The sequence below is a fragment of the Rattus rattus genome, chromosome 1 (assembly GCF_011064425.1).
Source record: "Rattus rattus isolate New Zealand chromosome 1, Rrattus_CSIRO_v1, whole genome shotgun sequence".
In the NCBI taxonomy this organism is placed as follows: domain Eukaryota; kingdom Metazoa; phylum Chordata; class Mammalia; order Rodentia; family Muridae; genus Rattus; species Rattus rattus.
In genome coordinates this window covers 167,911,806-167,930,475 of record NC_046154.1, presented here as the reverse complement: position 1 = coordinate 167,930,475, position 18,670 = coordinate 167,911,806, and the positions used below count along the sequence as shown (strand labels likewise).

At 44.3% G+C, this 18,670-nt stretch overlaps 1 protein-coding gene across 1 annotated transcript in view; it reads right to left on the bottom strand.

Moving 5' to 3' along the window:
- Slc5a8 (solute carrier family 5 member 8) overlaps positions 1 to 2,351 on the bottom strand; it is a 41,038-nt gene extending 38,687 nt beyond the window's left edge. Inside the window, exon 1 of the mRNA XM_032911004.1 lies at positions 1,577 to 2,351. Within this exon, the coding sequence (XP_032766895.1) occupies positions 1,577 to 1,927 (351 nt within the window). The 5' untranslated portion in view covers positions 1,928 to 2,351. The remainder of the gene's footprint in view (positions 1 to 1,576) is intronic.
- Between the last annotated feature and the right edge of the window lie 16,319 nt (positions 2,352 to 18,670).

Here is an 18,670-nt window from a genome sequence, read left to right as displayed (position 1 = left end):
CTCTATCATGAGAATGCCAATATGCACACACGAAAAGCCTCAGTATAGGCATGAGTGGGGCAAGATAGTGACCATTGCTGGAGGCCCGGTGGCCACGGGAAATGTGAGCACAACATCACCAGCCTTCTGAATTTCCAAAAGGCACTTGGGATTTCATCTGCTGTTCCTCACTGGTGAATTCCTAAATTAATCATTTCTTAAGCAAAATAATCAGGGCTTGCTATGAATGTTTCGAAGAACAACATAAGACAGCAGTGAGAACTGAGAATTTGGCCTGGGACAGCCAGTCCGTCACCTCCCTTTCACAAAGAGAAAGCTTCTCACACAGTTTCCATAAACACAGTGACCACAGTGAGAAGGCAACTCGACCTGGGACACGCCTAGACTTGGATGACACCTGTAGAACACAGACAGAGTTTGCCACCAAAACTTGCCATGCCGATGAGGCAGGTGCCCAGCCCAGGCTAAACCAGCCTCACTGAAACCACCTTACAGAGACGCTGGGCTTCAGGGAAACGGACCATACACTCCTGGACTGAGAGGTTGTGAGCTGAGGCGCCTAGCTCCCTGAATGGTAGCCTAATGCTGTGGGAACATCTCCGTAAAGCTTGTAGGTTAAGGTCTGAGTTAAGGACATGGCTGGAGAGACTGAGCTTTTTAAAAACAAAACAAAACAGGGCAAAGTCTCTCTCTCTCTCTCTCTCTCTCTCTCTCTCTCTCTCACACACACACACACACACACACACACACACACACACACACACAACCTTTGACATCTCTTTAAGTGGGACCAAACCAAATGTTCTCCATCCTCAAAGAGCCTTGTCCTGAGAACAACTTTTAAAATGAACACAGCAACAGATGAAGTGCGGGTCTCCTGCGTGACTCCTCCACAGCGAGACAGCAAGCAGTGCTGTTTCAGAACCTTGCCGCTTCACTTTTCTAGTCCTCTCAGGATAACTTCCCCCATAGTAATTACACTCAGCTCTCACCCAGCATATACTCTGCGGTAGGCCCTATTCTAAAAGGAACACCTGCATCAGCGCGTTCAGTTCTCCCCACAATCAGATGAAGTCGCCAGGGCTATTTTCTTCTTGAGATGAAGATATCAGTACAAAAGGTTAAGTCAAATGGCCCAAGGTCATTCACAGGTCCTGGAATTTGGTTTCAGGACAAGCACTGGAATAAGAGCTACATCTTAACCACTAGGGTGGACAAATGGGGATGGAGAGAGAAGAGAGAGAGAGAGAGAGAGAGAGAGAGAGAGAGAGAGAGAGAGAGAGAGAGAGAGAGAGACTGACTTTAAAGCCTCATAAAGTCAGGAAAGACCCTAGAATACACGTCCATTCTACTTGGTTTGCTTCGGATCTGAGCTCAAAAAAACCAAATCCCAAGGATCTATTCCCGCTTAGAAGCCTATGTCTCTATGCAACGCACGGGGTTGGGGTGGGGATAATCCGAGACGCACCCCCAAGGAGAGATTTCCATATGGCAGAAACTGCTTGCCCCCAGAAAGTCCCTTGTGGAGCCTGAAAACGCAAGCAAACCTCCCCTCTCCCCGTCCCCCACCTCTCACCTCGTAGGTGCTGGTGATCCCCAGTCTGTAGAACACCGGAAGGAAGACCTCCGCGCTGATAACCACTACAAAAAAGTAAGTGATGCCAAAGATGCTGAATATCGCCCCAAAACGGTAGACCTCGGCGGGGGTGCCCAGGACAGTGACAGCGGACATGAAGCTGGCGGTGAGGGACAGAGCCACAGGCACAGCGCTCATACTGCGGCCGCCCATCAGAAAGTCCTTGGAGGTCTGCTGGCCGCCCCCCGCGAAGGCGTAATAGATGCCGATGGCCGCCGAGATGAGCAGCATGCCTGCGAACACCACGTAGTCCCACACCACAAAGCTGCCGATGTCCCGCGAAGCGTCCATGGTCCCCCGCCTGACCCGCGCCCAGAGTGCACAGTGGTGGCCGGCGCAGCACAGGTGGCTTTAGCCTCGGGCCCGCGCTCGCTTTTTTCTCCCGGTGTAGGCAGGCGTGGCGTCCCGCGGAGATCAGGTACGTCCTGCAGGTGTGGATCCTGGAGGAAGTAGGAGCCAAAATACCCGCTGCCAATCGCCGGATCGGGAAGACCCCTGTCGCCTGCTGCGTCCCTTGTCACTCAGGGATCGGGAGAAGTCGCACTGCGGCAGCGCTGAGCGCTCACCAGGTGTGGCCCCGGGTGGCCCCGACCGCGACTGCCTAGGCACCAGCGACTCTGGGGCGGGGGAGAACTGGAACCTCCCGTCGCGTCCAGCGAATCCACTGAGCGCGCTCTGCGCCAAGTTTTATTAAGTGACAGCGGCGGGGACGCACCATTTAAACAGGCAGGTGATGGGTGTGTGTTTGGGGCAGTGGGGGTGGATCGAAGGGCAGTTGTCACGCTTTCCAGTTCACAGTCCAGGTCCTCGCTTGAAGGTACGCTTAGAGCTTGAGGCTCATCATCACTTGACAGATTAATGGGTGACGGGAGTGACAAGTGCGGTAACTGAGATCATAGTGGTGAGACAGGCGAGCAACTCTAAAGGGGAAGAAGAAGGCTGTGCTGTGGGTGGCTTGCGTTTTCACTCAGCAAACATTTCTGATCCCTTAAAGTCTATCTAATCCCCTTCTGTAGGCTGCAGTAGCAATGACAGCTGCTACTCTCTAACGAGATTAGGTTTAAAAAACAAAAACAGATGTAGCTAATGCCTTTTGCACCAGCGAGGATGATTCTTACGATTACCCTTAAGATTGGAATTATCTCCACTTTTCTAAGAAGGGAAAGTGTTTCAGGGAGATGAAGTCAATAGCTATGGAGACACAGGCCTGTGATTCTAGCACTTGGGAGGTGGAAACACGAAGATCAGAAGTTCAAGGGCATCCTTCGCTGTGCTGCAAGTTCATGGCCAGCAAGAACTGCGTGAGACTCATACTGAGACAGGCAGGGAGGGAAGGAGAATGAGAGAGAAGAGAGGGTAGGAGAGGAGATGACTCACTTGCCCAAGGAAATGGTGGAGGTGAAGACTTTTAAATCAGACAGTGTGCTAAAGGTAGACACTAATGTCACACTTAAACAAACCCACTTAAATACAAATGGTCTTTTCCAAAGACTTATTTATTTTTATTTTATGTGTATAGGTGTTTTGTCTGCATATGTCTTTGCGCCTTGTGCATGCAGTGCCAGTGGCAGCCAGAAGGGGGCATCAGATTGCCTGGAATTACAGTTTTGAGCCATCATGGGTGCTGGGAACTCTGGAAGAGCAGCCAGTACTCTTAAACCAATGAGCCACCTCTCTAGACCCTGAGGAGATGATGTCTATTGCTTGGAGCATGTTTTAAGTATCTTACCTTGAAATATTACTACCAGTACGTGTGGCACACAGTACCGTGATTCTCCAGGTTTCCTTCTAAAGTATCCCCTCCAGACAAGTGTACCCAGCCTTCTATCAGTTTTAAACTGTCCTAGTCCACTTTCATATGTCCTTGTGACTTACCAGCTGATCTGCGGGAATCAAATGCCTTCAGCATAGCACACTGTGAAGAAAGCTCTATTAGATGTTTTCATCAGATTGTATCATATATGTACATGCGTATATATAATATATATGTATGTAAATACACAAATATAATTATATAATATGCACATATAATACATACACATATGTATATATGTATACATATAATTTGCAGAAGGAAACCCAAGCTAAATCCAAGCAACCCAGTCATTTAAACAAGGTGTGGGGTAGAACTGCGTCCCATATGTGTGAAATGCACATCTACATATCATGTGTGTATGTCAAGCTGTAAATACAGCACAGCGAGAAACATAATCCTTCTAGGAGATGAATCAATTTCTGAAAATGCACATAAAGCCAACAGCCCTAAATATAAGGAGAGATATTTAAGCAGAACTCTTCTTTTTGACACCCAGAGTTAAGTACAGAATTCAGGCTACCTGTGAACAATGCAGCCCCACAGTCGCTCAGAGGCAGAACGCTGCGTCCTGTACAGAGAATCTCTCTGTTCTGTATGGAGGCATCGCCTGTCCATAGAACGCTGATGGCCTATTAGCTGAAGCAGGAACTAGGATGTGGGAATTGGTAGGGAGAGAGGACTCTGGGATACTCGGGCACAGAAACAGATTCACTCCGAACTCTGGCCTGAAACTGAGGGGTAACCAGCCAAGTGGCACTCATAGACTAGAATAAACAGGTTAACGAAGTTTCGAGCTAGTCAGGGAACTAGCCAAAGCTGTGGCCCAAGTAATTATTCATTAATAATAAGTCTCAGAGTGGTATTTCCAAGAACTGGGGTGCGGGTGGAAAAGCCCGCAGTTACAGCATCCCGACTACTACTCGTTAGCCATGCCTTGGGAAAGACCCTACTTCTTTGTCTTCCTTTTCTTTATTCAAAACGATTAGCAGTATTTCCACCTTTACATCTACTTACCGTGTGTGACCTTGCGCATGCCACCGTGTACATGCGGAGGTCAGAGGACAGCCTGCTTAGCTCTCGCCCTTCCGCTACGCAGGTTCCAGAGATTGAATTCAGGTCATTAGGCTTGGTAGCAAGAGCCTTTACTTGCTGACCTACCTCCTCAGCCTCCAAGAGATAGTCATTCCTATTTCACAATTGTGGAGGGTTAATGAGATGACGTACAAACAGCTCTTGACACTGTTGAGTTCCGGCAACTGGATTAAGCCTGAACTTGCTTTCTAGTTTAGTAACAGGGGACTGGTAAAGTTATACTTTTAGAAGTTCTACTGTTAGGTATACCCATTTTCTCATCATTTCTCCTGGCTTGTAACATTTGCACAATGCCTCGAGCCGTGTCTAAGCCACACTCTGTCCTTGCGCTGCTCTCGGGTGTCCTGATTCGAGTCTTCAAACAGTGTCGTCAGGAAGAATGTGTGACAGGTCTGGTTTTGGGTCTCCGTACACAGAGGTCGTTTGTTAACGTCACAAAGCCTTTTTCTTTAAAACGTTCGGGAGAATCATCTATCTTCTGACACTTCACAATGCAGAGCTGGAGTCAGCCAGATGTTCCTTTCCTCTTAAACAGCTGGTCTTGTGGCTGAATGCTCAATGTCTGTATCCGCAAACTTTCAGCCATATCCAGACTGGCACATGTACCATTGCTCTCCAAGTAACTCCTTCAGTAGAAGCCGGGACTCAGAGGCTGGAGAGAGAGGTTTGCAGTTAAGAGCACTTGCTGTTCCTGCAGAGGACCTGAGTTTGGTTCCCAGCCCCCATATCAGGCAGTTCACAACCCAAGAGGATCCAGTGCCCTCTTCTGGCCTCCAAGAATCACACACACACACACACACACACACACACACACACACACACACACACACACACACGCCCCTTAAAATTAAATATAAGAATGAAAATCGAGAGTGGGAAAGTTACTTATTGTCACTACTCCAGCTGTTTCCGTCTCTCTCTCAGGACTGTATAACGTTCAATCACCCTGACGGCCAGGGGCGAATCCACTCCTCCCTTTAACCTGGGGTTCCTGAGTTTGTCTTTTACGGCATTAACTTGGGTGTCTAAACCTGTGTCCTCTACTTTACTGCCCGGGCTGTGGATTCTACCTCTGTTTCTACATTTCAATATAAGTAAAAAAAAAAAACACACATCAAAACCATTCTAAAGTCTTTCTAGCTTTATTTTTTTTATAAGCTAACTTTTGTAAATGTCTTTTTTTTTTTTTATTATTTAATCCCGGGAGTGATAACTTGACTACACTTCATTTTTCTGGAATCGTTGAAGGTATTCTTATTCCTTTAGACCTTCGGTACACCACCTCCTCCCCCACCCCTACCACCATAGGACAGTGTCTAAGTCACCGTCACTATGGCTGGGATGAAATACCACAACCAAAGCGACTTGGGCAGGAAAGGTTTTATTTGGTTTACAGTTCCTCAATCCTGTTCCTCATTAAAGGAAGTCAGGATAGTGACTCAAATAGGGGAAGATCCTGGAGGTAGGAGCTGATGCAGAGCCCATGGAGGACACTGCTTCCTGTCGTGCCCCTAATGGATGCTCAGCCTGCTTCTTATGGAACTCAGGACCTCTGGTCCAGGGGTGGCACTGCCCACAATGGGCTGGGCCCTCTCTCATCAATCACTAATTAGGAAAATTCTCTACAGGGTTGCCTACAGTCTGACCTTATAGAGGCATTTTTTTTTTTTTTTGGTTCTTTTTTTCGGAGCTGGGAGGCATTTTTTTTTTAAACTGAGACTTCCACCTCTCAAATGACTTTAGCTTGTGTCAAGTTGACATAAAACTATCCGGTACAAACATTGTTTTTTCTCTAATAATCACCTCATATAAAAGCTAATTTTCATAATATTTCTGGCCTGCCAAAAGATTGATGACATTTTTCACCTTACCAGTCTCTTCTGGGAGTTTGTAACTTCACTGCTGGGTGTTGCTGTTGAGCTGAATTCCAACCTCAACACCGCGATGGTCAGATTTTCGTTTATTTTTTAGTCTCCCGGTCAGACCACGTGCCTTTCCCTGCCCTCACTACCTTCCTCTCTCACACCATCACCTTTAAACACAATCAGAGATGCTATGGATCCCAGCATCCACTGGGGTCCTTCCATCTTCACCTGAACTATTACTGTGCTTTACGTGGAAGAATGACATCTCTCAAAAGCCACTGTGCACTCACAGGTCCCTCTCCTCATCAGCACCCTGCCAGAGGATTAACATAATATGGTCGCTGGAGGTGTTAGAGTTTCTATTGCTGTGATAAAAACCCCATGACCAAAAGCAACTTAGGGGGAGATGGTTTATTTCAGCTTACAGTTATAATCTTTCATGGAAGGAAGTAGACAGGACCTCAAGGCAGGCTCCTGGAGGCGAGAGTGGAAGTAGAGGCCATGGAATAGTACTGCTTACTGACTTGCTCTCCAGCGTTCGTTCAGCCTGACCACCACCAGCCAAGGGGATGGTGCCGCCCAAAGTGACCTGTGCCCTTCCACATCAATCATGAATCAAGGAAACACCCTTTAGATTTGTCTATAGGCAATCTGGATGGAGGCATTTTCTCAACTGAGGTTTCTCTTCCCTAAAAAACTTTAGCTTGTGTCAGGTTGAGAAAAAAAAAACTAGCCTCTGATTGTACACGTGGGTATATTGGTGAACATCATACAAACAATAGCATATAGGCTGTCCAATATTCTGTAGAGGCCCATAGGATACCAAACCCAACTTAGACAAGAAGGATTTCTTTTCATGAGGTACTTCCTTCTCAGTATGAGCAAGAAAGTGCTTGTGTGTGTGCACACATGCGCATCCGTGTGTGCATGCATGCAGGCCTGTGTGCGTGTGTTTCAGTTCAGTTTAAATACAGCCCCAGCTAGGTGTGATAGTACAGGCCTATAATACTAACCATCAGAAGGCTAAGGTAAGAGGATCCCAAAGATTGAAACCATAGGACTAGAGACTGGGTTCTAAACCAATGTATGTTATAAGAAAATCTCATTTCGATTGTTATTCCCTTTCAAAAGGGAATAACAATCAAAATGTAAATAAGAAACACCCAAGTTAATAAAGATGAAAAAAATAGCAAAAGTCTTTCCACACATACACGATATCACCAAATTTTTCTCATAGTAATATTTTTAGTGTTTCATAGGGAGTATTAGATAAATCTTAAATATGTTCCTGCGACTCTTGCAAAGGTTTAATTATATGGTCCATATGCAGAAAATTATGCATAAATAATAGAATGTATAATTCAGTTATTAGTGAATTGTTTAGTAAATGTGTTGCTTACTATTAATTATTCCACATTCGAGTCTAAGAAGAATTTATTGTATTATTTTTCAAGGGCCTTTAATAAAGTACTTCTTCCAGTGTTAAAAAAAAAGAAAGAAAGAAAGAAAGAAAGAAGAAAGAAAGAAAGAAAGAAAGAAAGAAACCCTCATTTCAAATAGCAGCAACAACATAATATGGTCTCTGGAAATTCCACATTATCTGGCTGTAACAAGCTGTCAGGCATCTCCTTCCGTTTATTTCCACACTCACACACCTACAGCCTCTCCATCTTCATTGCTGTGCCTGGAATATCCAAACTTGCCTCTGCGTCAGGGCGTGTGTACAGTTTTCCCTCTGCCTTGAGCATTCCTCTCGCTGCTGTCATCAGGACCCACACCCGCAGTTCACCAGTACAGACGTTCAGAAATCCCCTTTCCAGGAAGCCTTTCCCTCACTTCCCACTCCCTTCCCTGGCTTCTTTATGTGCATCCTGGTGCTGTGTTTCTTTGTCTTGCTTGTGGTCTGCTGTCTCTCAGTACTAGAGGATTAGGGACATCTGTCTGTCCTCCACTATACCTGCTGACTCTAGAACAGCCTGGCATAAGGTGGGTATGCCGTATTAAACTTTCTTAATGAACAAGTGGAAAGGAATTGTTAGAAAAGACGCTAATGGGTTGGTTTAATCCTCGTTTTTCAGTATTTTCTTAGGAATTTTGAAGGAAAAAATTAGGCAAACCACCTCAGAAAGTACTTTTTATTTTGAAGCTGCATCATATCAGACATAAAGGGACTTTTCTTTGTTTTGTTTTTCTTACCCATTTTAACAAATATCATTGAATGTGGTTGCTAGAGACAGAAACAAACAAAGAATCTGGCAAGATACAAGTTATAGGTCTCTCTCTTTCCCTCTCCCTCTTTCTCTCCCCCATCTCTGTCTCTGTCTCCCCCCCTCCTCCCTCCCTCTCTATAACTATCTCAACTGCCCACCCTCTCTCTGTCTCTCTTTGTCTCTCTGTCTGTTTCTCTCTGAGTTTCTCTCTCTCTCTTCCTCTCCCTCCCCCCCTCTCTGTCTTTCTCTATTTACTTTTTTTTTCTGAGACAGGGTTGTGCTATGCAGTCCAGACTGACTTTAAAATCATGATCCTCCTGCCTTCGCCTCAGGAGCTCTAGGATCACAGCAAGCACCATCATGCCTAGCTCTCTGTTGCTTCCATGAAGGCTGCTAGCACAGGAGTGTCCTGTGGATCTCGTGAGGTAAATTCAGGCTCTAGAAGGCTGTCTACGTGCCTGCTTCCTTCTTCCCTGGCTTCCTGTCTCACCAAAGGGATTTTCTCTGCATTATCATAGCCAGTGGTTAAACGCCTAGGCTTTTAACCCCTCAATGCACAAGATAATTAGCATCTCTGAATTCTAGTTCTAATCCCTTGCAGAGGAAATCCAACTTGTACGGTTCAGGTCACATGTCCCTGAACCTGGAACAGTATCAACGATGTCCAGAAGCCAGCACTGTCACCACAGCTGCCCACACTGACCTTAAGGTGGGGAAGGGGAACGGTATCTATGTAGGAGGGCAATGAGCTGGCAAGATACTGAAAGAAGTCTCCTCTATGAATCATCCCTGCCTTCTTATCCTTCCCGCTGAGAGCTGCTAAGCTGCACGGGAGAAAGACTGCTGTTTGCTTCTCTTAGGAACCCCCAGATACCAGCATTATATGCTGCATAAGGAAATACTAAAGTGTCGCCATGCTCGTACTGTTCGGTAATGCCCCTCGGCACTGAGAAGATTTTATCAAAACTTTCTAAATGCAAACTTTGGACATCTCGGTGGACAATCACTAGAGTGTGAATAAAGAGGACATACTCGAATGCTTTTCTCTGGGGACAGGGGAAAAGGAGGACAGGGAGACTCTTTTCTCTCACTTTAAGGGGAAAAAATAAAGGAAAATATATTCTGCATACATTTCAGATCCCTAATCATTCTTGGCCTTGAAATCCCAATTGGTACAAGGCTCTGGGTAGTGATGGAGTATATAACACAGGACTTGACACGATGTATCTATGAGGATTATTGATAGTGTTCATTTCTCTTCTTCTTTCATGTATCGCATTTAACACAAAGCATTTTCTATTCACAGTGCAACTTGATTATCACCACTTCCACATGCAACATGGCCGCCCTGACTTAAGCTGCCTCCTCTCCCACTTGAATCCCACTGAAGTGTCTTCACTTGCCACACTGTCTCTTTCTTCTCCCTGCGATTCTTATTGTTTAACCCCTTGTTCAAAATACCCCACCCATCTCAAAGATTTGAGTGACAGGTAAGTTGCTCTTAATATAGACCCTTGCCACCAACATAGGGTCTCTTCCTCACTGGGCTTCCTCACACCAGCATTCTCGCTATTCTTCTGGTGCATCCAGAGGTTTTGACCCAGAGCATTTAGACTTAACTGTTTTTGTACCTGAGATATTGTTTTTCCAGAGAATCCACCAGCTTATATCCACACCGTTGAGAAATGTTCCTTCTGACCTTTTAGACTTTCCCGATGATTCTGCCTAAGATGGCCTGTCTCTTCCTGTCCCCCAACCCTCACCAATCCCTCCACCCTTTTCCCCCGACTATTCTCTCTACCACACCCTTCCTTCTCACCATTCACTCGTGCTCTGGGTAAGAGCAATGGCACAAGTAGATTAAAGTGATATAGCACCTCAACTTGAACACAGGCACATTCCTCACATTTAAGAGGACTGATTTAGAGTCCCAGGGTCTGGGAAGCCATTGAGCAAATTCAATGTAAACTATGACACATCATCTATAGTCCCTAATGTGGAGTGTATCATATTCCCCTTTGTAGTTCTCGGGGAGGCAGTCATTGTGTGTCTTTATTCTTTTTTGCATTAAGCATATAATTACATACACCGAGCATCGTGTGGATGGATGGTTTGTGAGCACATATGTAAGTCCTGTGGTGGCTGCCTATGAAATAATTGCCTATTTCAATATTTCTCCCACTTTAATATTAATACCCATTAATAGCATAAATGGGTATTAACTTGGAGGCTGGAGAGGAAAAACATTATATTTCCATTGAAATCTATTTTAAGTTCATTTCAACCTATAATAACTCTTCCTACAGGGGCTTTTGTAAACCAGAGAATATTTTTTGTTGCTTGTTTCTTAATTCTCCCCCAACAGAACGCCAGTTCTGTAAGGATGGTGATAGTGTGTTATCTAGAATAGTACTTGAAACCCTGGAAGTGTAGTTCAGAGGAGATGGCCTGCATAGTGTGAATAAAGCCCTGGGTTCAACTCCAAGAACCACAAAAGGGGGGAAGGGGAAAAAAAGAACAACGTTTATTTCCAATAGGCACTCAATAAATATGAGAAGTCACTAAAAATTCACTTAAATTGCCAGTGAGAAAACACCGTTTTGTTTTGTTTTGTTTTGTTTTGCCTTAGCCAACAAAGATAGCTAATTTCTGTGGTTCTGTTGGAAAGCTACAAATACAAGAGTTATTATTTATGAGTGACGGTTATTCATTCTGACTTTTTTGCTAAAAAAAATTGTTTTTAGAATCGAAAGTTATTGTTATTAGACTAAAATCACAAATAAAAGTATGTTGAAGTCCAAAACTCGGACTTCAGTGTCAGCCTCTGTATGACTTTCAGGTAAGCCCATGACTCTGTAGGCTTCCCTTTTCCCTTTGGTAAATGGCAGCCATGAGAGTTCCCAGGCCCGGAGTTCTAGTTCTCCTTGGCTGGAGTCAGCCTCACCCCATTCCTCCATTCTTCAGTGCTGACTCCAGGTAGAACATCAATGGGCCAATCTAAACAGGCAGGCCTGTTTTCCTGCAGTCTTTAGGATACTTCTCTCTCTAGGACACAGGTTCTCTTGCTGCCGAGGAGGCAGCGCTGGGTCCTGGTACTGTGGTATGACATGTTCTCAGTCCTATTCTCTCAGGGTTGAGGGAACCTGTCCGGAAGCCCTACTGCTGACTGGCAGCAAGACTCACACCCCAGGGCGTTGGGAGTCCTGCTTTTCTGGTTTGGGTGGGGTGATGGGCTGGCCCTGAGCCGTTGCTGACTTTCATTGCTTTCTGTACTATCTAGCTCTCACTTCCTCCAGAAACAACCCCAGGAAGGGGAAGCTAGCTTTTGGTGATCATCTGATGGGAGAATCTCTAGGTCTGAAGATCAGCCTGCCAGCCCTGTGTGCTTAGACAGCTTCTCCCCCTCAGTACAGCCATCTCTAATTTGCATGTGCACTCACTCTGCGTTGTCAGGTAAAGAACCTAGGAAGGGAGGGACTTAGAGCATTCTCATCTTGTGACTAAATTGTTTTTCCATGTCACATAGCAGTGGCCTCTCGGTTTCAAAATCTCTAACCGTAAGAAACAATGCCTTCATTTCAACCACTCAACCTGTGACACTACAAGTCCCAATTCTGTGACGAAGTTACCATGCCTTAGCATCCGCCCACCAATCATTTACCAGAACCCGTTCACGGGGAGGGCCAAGCATAACCACCTTGTGCCAACCGAGATCACAGAATACATCAGCTTCTTCCACAAAAATCAGCAAATACTTAAGCTCCTTTTGGTAATTTTTTTAAAGTAATTTTATGGGTATGTGTGAGTGCCTGAAGGTGTGTCTGTGTACCGTGTGTATGGTGCCCACGGAGGTCAGAAGATATATCAGATCTTCTGGGACTGGAGTTGCAGATGTTTGTAGGGCACCCTGTGTGTTGCTGGGAACTGAACCTGGATCCTCTAGAAAAACAGCAGTTATTCTTACCCCTCCAGATGAGTATCTTAGGGCAATGCTGAGAGACCTGTGGCTGGAAGAGCTGTTTTAAGGATTAGGTGAGCTAGCACAAGCCAGGTGCTTAAATCCTGGCATATAGTAAGTAGTCAATTAAAGTTAGCTGTTGTTTGGTTAACTATTGTCCCAATACACTTGTGATCCCTGTTCCTTCCGGAAGGAAAAATATTCAAAGCATAGGTTCTCAGCCCAATCATAATAGAAAAATATAAATACACTCTTAGTTTAACTGAGGGTTTATGTGACAGATAATCTTTTATGTTTTGTACAAGGAGGGGAAATTATGTGCAAATGTCATCATCAGGGCAGAGCATATTTTGAATACCTGCAACAAAAGGAAATGTACCACACACAAGTTTTAAAGATTTGCTTTTCCTTGTGTGGCGTGCATGGCAGTGTGTGTGTGTGTGTGTGTGTGTGTGTGTGTGTGTGTGTGTGTGTGTGTGTGTACCACATGCATGCTGGTGTCTGAGAGGCCAGGAGATAGTGTCAGATCCTAGTAACCCCTTATGTGGGTGCTGGGTCCTCTGCAAAAGCAGCTAGTCCTCTTAGCTACCGAGCCATCTCCCCAGCTCTGAGTTCAAGAACCTTGCATCCTGGTTGTAGGGGCAGGACTTACAGTCTACAGTAGCAGGAAATCATTAGAGTAGCGGTTGTTTTCTGGTTTGGTTTGGCTAGCATATGTACTGTGCTCTAGAACTTTGTCTTTATAATACATGTCTATAAAAGACATGTTGTAAGAGCCACAAGAGAGGAAGCAGTGCTTACTGGGAAGCCTGAAAACCCCGAGCTCCATCCTTGGGGCCCGCACGAAGGAAGGAGAAAACCAACTTTAGAAAGCAGTCCTCCAACCTCTACATACTGGAGCCATGGCACAAGTGCATACATACACACAGACACACACAAAGATATACACACACACACACACACACACACAATAAATAGTTAGATGGATAGATAGATCGATATATCAATAATAGACAGACAGACAGTCTAAAAATCTATGTAGTCATGTGCTCGATCCTTTCACAGAGATGCCCATCTCAGAGCAGGTACCTATTTTTTAACGTTCTCTGTAAATCAATATGTGTGTCTCAGATTTCATATAAGGTCTACTGACACTGCTTTTGAGACGGTGAAATGACTAAAGATGTTGCCTTATCAGTACTATACCAGAGTAGGTAGGCTGTACATGTCTTTGGAGCAGCTGTCTCTAGAAGGTCTGGCAAACAGCTACTCCAGGCCCTACTCACCTTGACAATTAATTCTACAACCAGGAGACATAGAACTTCTAAGATGAGAAGGACCAATGGCAGGGAATGAACGCTCCAAATATCCATCCTTCTAATGATGTGAGGGGAAGAGCTGGGCCCTTCTCCTTAGGCAGTCTTCCCTTCAGACCAGGTTGGGGTTAGAACTCTGATGGTTAATACTCCTTTGAAGCAAAAGGATAACTGACACCCAGACAAACTGACCAGCACACACAGAAGGAATGTGCCCAGATGAGCCCTGGCTGCTTCCTAGATTCCAGCATTTGTGTGGTGTTACCTGAGGGGAGGGAATGGGTAGACCAGCCCAAAGTCCACAGACTTAAAGCTTTCTCTTTTTTCCAGAAAATGTAAGGCTTAACTGAAGCATTCGGAAAGTTTGCAAACTCACACCATGCTAGATCTGCTGTCAGCTTCGATCCTCGGTGGCACCCTGTGAGCTCTGGCTGTGTCTCAGTCGTCAGCCTGGTACTGGCTATGGCAAGCCCTTTGTTTCTCTGAGAGGAGCATTGCAGAGAAAACAACAAGGCAAGTCTCCTAGCTCATTCTTGTATTAGAAAAGGGCTCCTGCACCCTTGAAACTTAATTCTTGGGTAGCTGTCTAGGAAACCAGGAGATATAGAACTTCTAAGATGAGAAGGAAACTAGATTCTAGGAAACCAGACTTAGGGAGACCTGGAAATAGTTCAGGCACTTTATAATCATCCACGAGGCAATGCTGTTCACTTGTAGTGGGAAAGGTTTGGACAGATGGGCAAAGGAAGGGACAGTAAGTGTCTACACCAGTGATTCTCAACCCGTGGGAGCTAACCAACCATTTCACAGGGGTCTCATATCAGAAATCCTACATATTAGATATTTACATTATGATTCATAACAGTAGCAAAATTACAGCTATAAAGTAGCAACAAAGTAACTTTATAGTCGGTGGTCACCATGACATGAAAAACTGCATTAAAGGGTCGCACGCAGCATTAGGAAGGTTGAGAGCCACTCCTACGGACTTTCTTTCCTAAGACAGAACTTATAACATCATTAGATTTGAAGTGTAGTCAGTCTCATACAACTTATGATCCTAATTCACTTAACATGATGTTTCGATAAGAATGTATAACATACACATGTAACTTATTTCTATTAATTTATTATTTATTCACGTTACATACGGATCGCTGCCCCCATCTCCCCCTCACATAGTCTCTCTCCCCATCCCCCTTCTCCTTTCTTCTCTAAACAGGTGGAAGCCCCCTAGGAAACCCCCTCCATAGGCCAAGTCTCTTCAGGGCTACGCACATCCTCTCCCACTGAGACCAGACAAGGCAGCCCAGTTAGGGGAGCAGATTCCACAGACAGGCAACAGCTTTAGGGACAGCCTCCACTCCAGTTGTTGGAAACTCACATTAAGATCTAGCTGCACGTCTACTACATATGTGGGGGAGGCAGGTCTAGCCTGTGTATGCTCTTTGGTTGGTGGTTTAGTCTCCAATAGCCACCAAGGGTGCAGGTTAGTTGACTGTTGGTTTTCCTGTGGAGTTCCTATCTGATTGGCATCTACAATCCTTCCTCCTATTCTTCCATAAGAGTCCCCAAGCTCCATCCACTGTTTGGCTGTGGGTCTCTGCATCTGTTTCACTCAGCTCCTGGGTGGGGCCTCTCGGAGGACAGTTATGCTAGGCTTCTGCCAGGCATGTCCTTTGGGTCTGGGTTACCTCATGCAGGATGATGTTTTCGAGTTCTCTCCATTTGCCTACAAAATTCAATGATGCCCTTGGTTTTAAGAGCTGAACGGTATTCCACTGTGTAAATGAACCACATTTTCTGTATCCATTCTTCCATTGAGGGGCATTTGGGTTGTTTCCAGCTTCTGGTTATTAAGAATAAAGCTGCTATGAACATAGTGGAGCATGTAATCTTATCATAACACCTGTTATTAAAACACCCTAAGAGGCACCCACCTATAAGGCAATGGTGTTTTACTGCTTGGGTTTTACAATGAAGACAAGGCCACAGGGAAACTAAGACTCTCCCTCGGAGACTCCCATACATTGCCAGCACTGAAATTGGAGGAAATCAAATTATGAGCAGGCACTCCTGAGCCGTACAGGGGAATTTCCCTTTACTTTGTTGATATGCTAATCCAATTTTCTCCTTTATTTTATTTTTCTTCCTTGTGATTTCTAAAGGAGACCAGTTGATCTGGATCATGTTAAATAACAATAAGTCAATTTTTATAAAGGTTACAAGGAAATGTTCATTTGCTAGTTTAAAAGGCCAGGGTTGAATGCCAAGAGCCTGAGAAATAGTCTTCCCCAGGGAGAGAGCACACCTCTTGTGTTATCCAATACCAAATGGCCAGCCCTAAACACGCACATACAAGGAACATAAAGACTGAGTAGGGGGGGTTGGGGATTTAGCTCAGTGGTAGAGTGCTTGCCTAGGAAGCGCAAGGCCCTGGGTTCGGTCCCCAGCTCCAAAAAAAAAAAAAAGACTGAGTAGGTTGTATTCATCATGTATTTAGGTGTGCGTGTGTGTGTGTGTGTGTGTGTGTGTGTGTGTGTATAAAGCAGTAAGTAATGAAACAATAAGCCATGAATTTGAAAAATAACAAGTGAAATAGAAAACGGAAGAAGGAAATGATGTACTTATAATCTCAAAAGAAGTTAAAAAATAAAATATAACAATAATTTTTAACAAAATAAAAAAGGCAAACGTTGAAGTATGGTAACTAATGAAACCTAGTGAGACCTATGTGATTTTTTTATGCCTATTTTATGTGCGCGCATGTGCTTTTCTCTGCTATAATGTTACAAAGTCTAACGATGAGCTGATAACTTTTTTAACAGAGATCCATAATCTAAATGTGTAACGAGGACATTGCCCTAAGAGACCCGTTCAGTCTCCTTGTGTGGCCATTAGACAAAGCAGCTTCAGAGAAAAACAAACTTTTAGAGTCGTTTTGGTAGCTGGGGGGTTGCCAGGTTAACTGCAGGTAACGATTAAAAGTGAATTTTGTGTAAATGTGGGGTATATCTAGACTAAAAGCTTGCGTTGTTTGCCCGAAGTTCCAATTTAAGCGTGCCCTGCTCTGTCATTGTGAATTCTGGCATCTCTGGGTACTTCTGGATGAACACCTTAACACATGCTAGCCTTCTTTGAAAGGAGACTGTGATTTTACTGTTTATAGACTGTCGAGAAAGATAAAGTCACCTCCAGACTGGTTTTCAATTGTGACTTGTTTAGTGTCTCTGACAAAAACAGTTAGAACATTTACCAGGAGTTTTTGTAAGTGTTTTTTTTTAATTAGCATACAAATAACTTTCATACATATTCCAAATAGTTTTAATCAGTGCCAGGATTTATCAGTGTGTAGCTTCTCTGTAGTTAGATTCTGACCAGGAAGTAAGCAAAGGGCCAGAGGTTTGGGAATAGTATCAGCCCTTAGTGTCACCTAAGGATTGGCACCAAGTGCTGAACCTTTGACATTGTTGGCTGCGGGTCCTGGCTAGGTTTTGTAACTCATTGACCTTATAAACTCTTCGGTTTGGAAGAACTGCACAAGGAAAATACTTCTCCCAAGATAATCAAACGAATTTAACCGCAGGTGAAATAATTCTCTCCATGAAAATTTTCTATTATTAATGTTAACTCCCTGTTACATCTGATAGGACATTCTGTTTTATACTTGTTTTGATGATGATTTTTACTTAAATTTTTATTCAAAATTTTAATCAGCATGCACAGTATTAGATTTTCTTTTCGTCGACTCCCCCACCTCTTCTCCACCCGCCCTCTTACGCCCTTCAACCTCATACCCTCCTTTCCAGTCGCTTATATTTGCCAAAGTGTTAGGCGGTCACTAGGCCATAAAGTGCTGGTGCATTATGGGTACCTGATCAAATCATTGTTAGTATCATTGCCACAACTGTTTTCGTAATGCCACCATCATTACTAGCATGCTACGATTCATTTAACTTCTGAAAATGTAGTTACAGTGGGTCAGGAAGAGCAAGGGACTCTCATGAAGCAGTATCAGACAAAGGCCTGTTACACTAAAATAGATACTTGTGTTGTTGTTGTTGTTGTTGTTGTTGTTGTTGTTGTTAAACTGTCCCTGGAGAAGGCGATTTGGGTACTCTGTGCTTCCTCCAAACTTGAAAGGCAACTCAATATGGTGGGGTATTCCTTTAATTTTAGCTCTTGGGAGGCAAAGGCAAGTGGGTGATTGTGAGTTCAACGGCAGGCTGCCCAGTCTATATCTTAAGTACCAGGCCAATGAAGATAATATAGTACGAGTCTGTCTCAATAACTAAATACAGTGAAAACAATATCTACTAAGACACAGCATCCCATGGCACATTTTATGACAAGTGGTTCCACCCTAAAAATTAAAAACAAAACAAAAACAAAAATAAAAAAACCCAAGGCTCTTTCAAAAGTTATGAGAATATCAGTTTGCTAAGTCAGTTGAGTATGTGATCCTTAAAATACCACTGATAGACGATAAGACATCACTAGACTCACGTTGCACATTTGACAGCCATTTTTTTATAAACAGAGTACAAACACTAACACACACATACACACAAAAATAACTACGCATAAAAGGAAAAGTGAAGTGGATTGTGTTAAAAATCTACTATGAGAAGCTTGCCCTGAAAGACAAAGATTAGCTCAAGAAGGGAGCACTGGCTTAGCATGCTCAAAGCCCTGGGTTTAAACCTCAGCACCACAGAAAGCTAACCACGCAACTGTAAAAACTGGAGATGAAGGGAAGCAATCATCAGCTCTACCA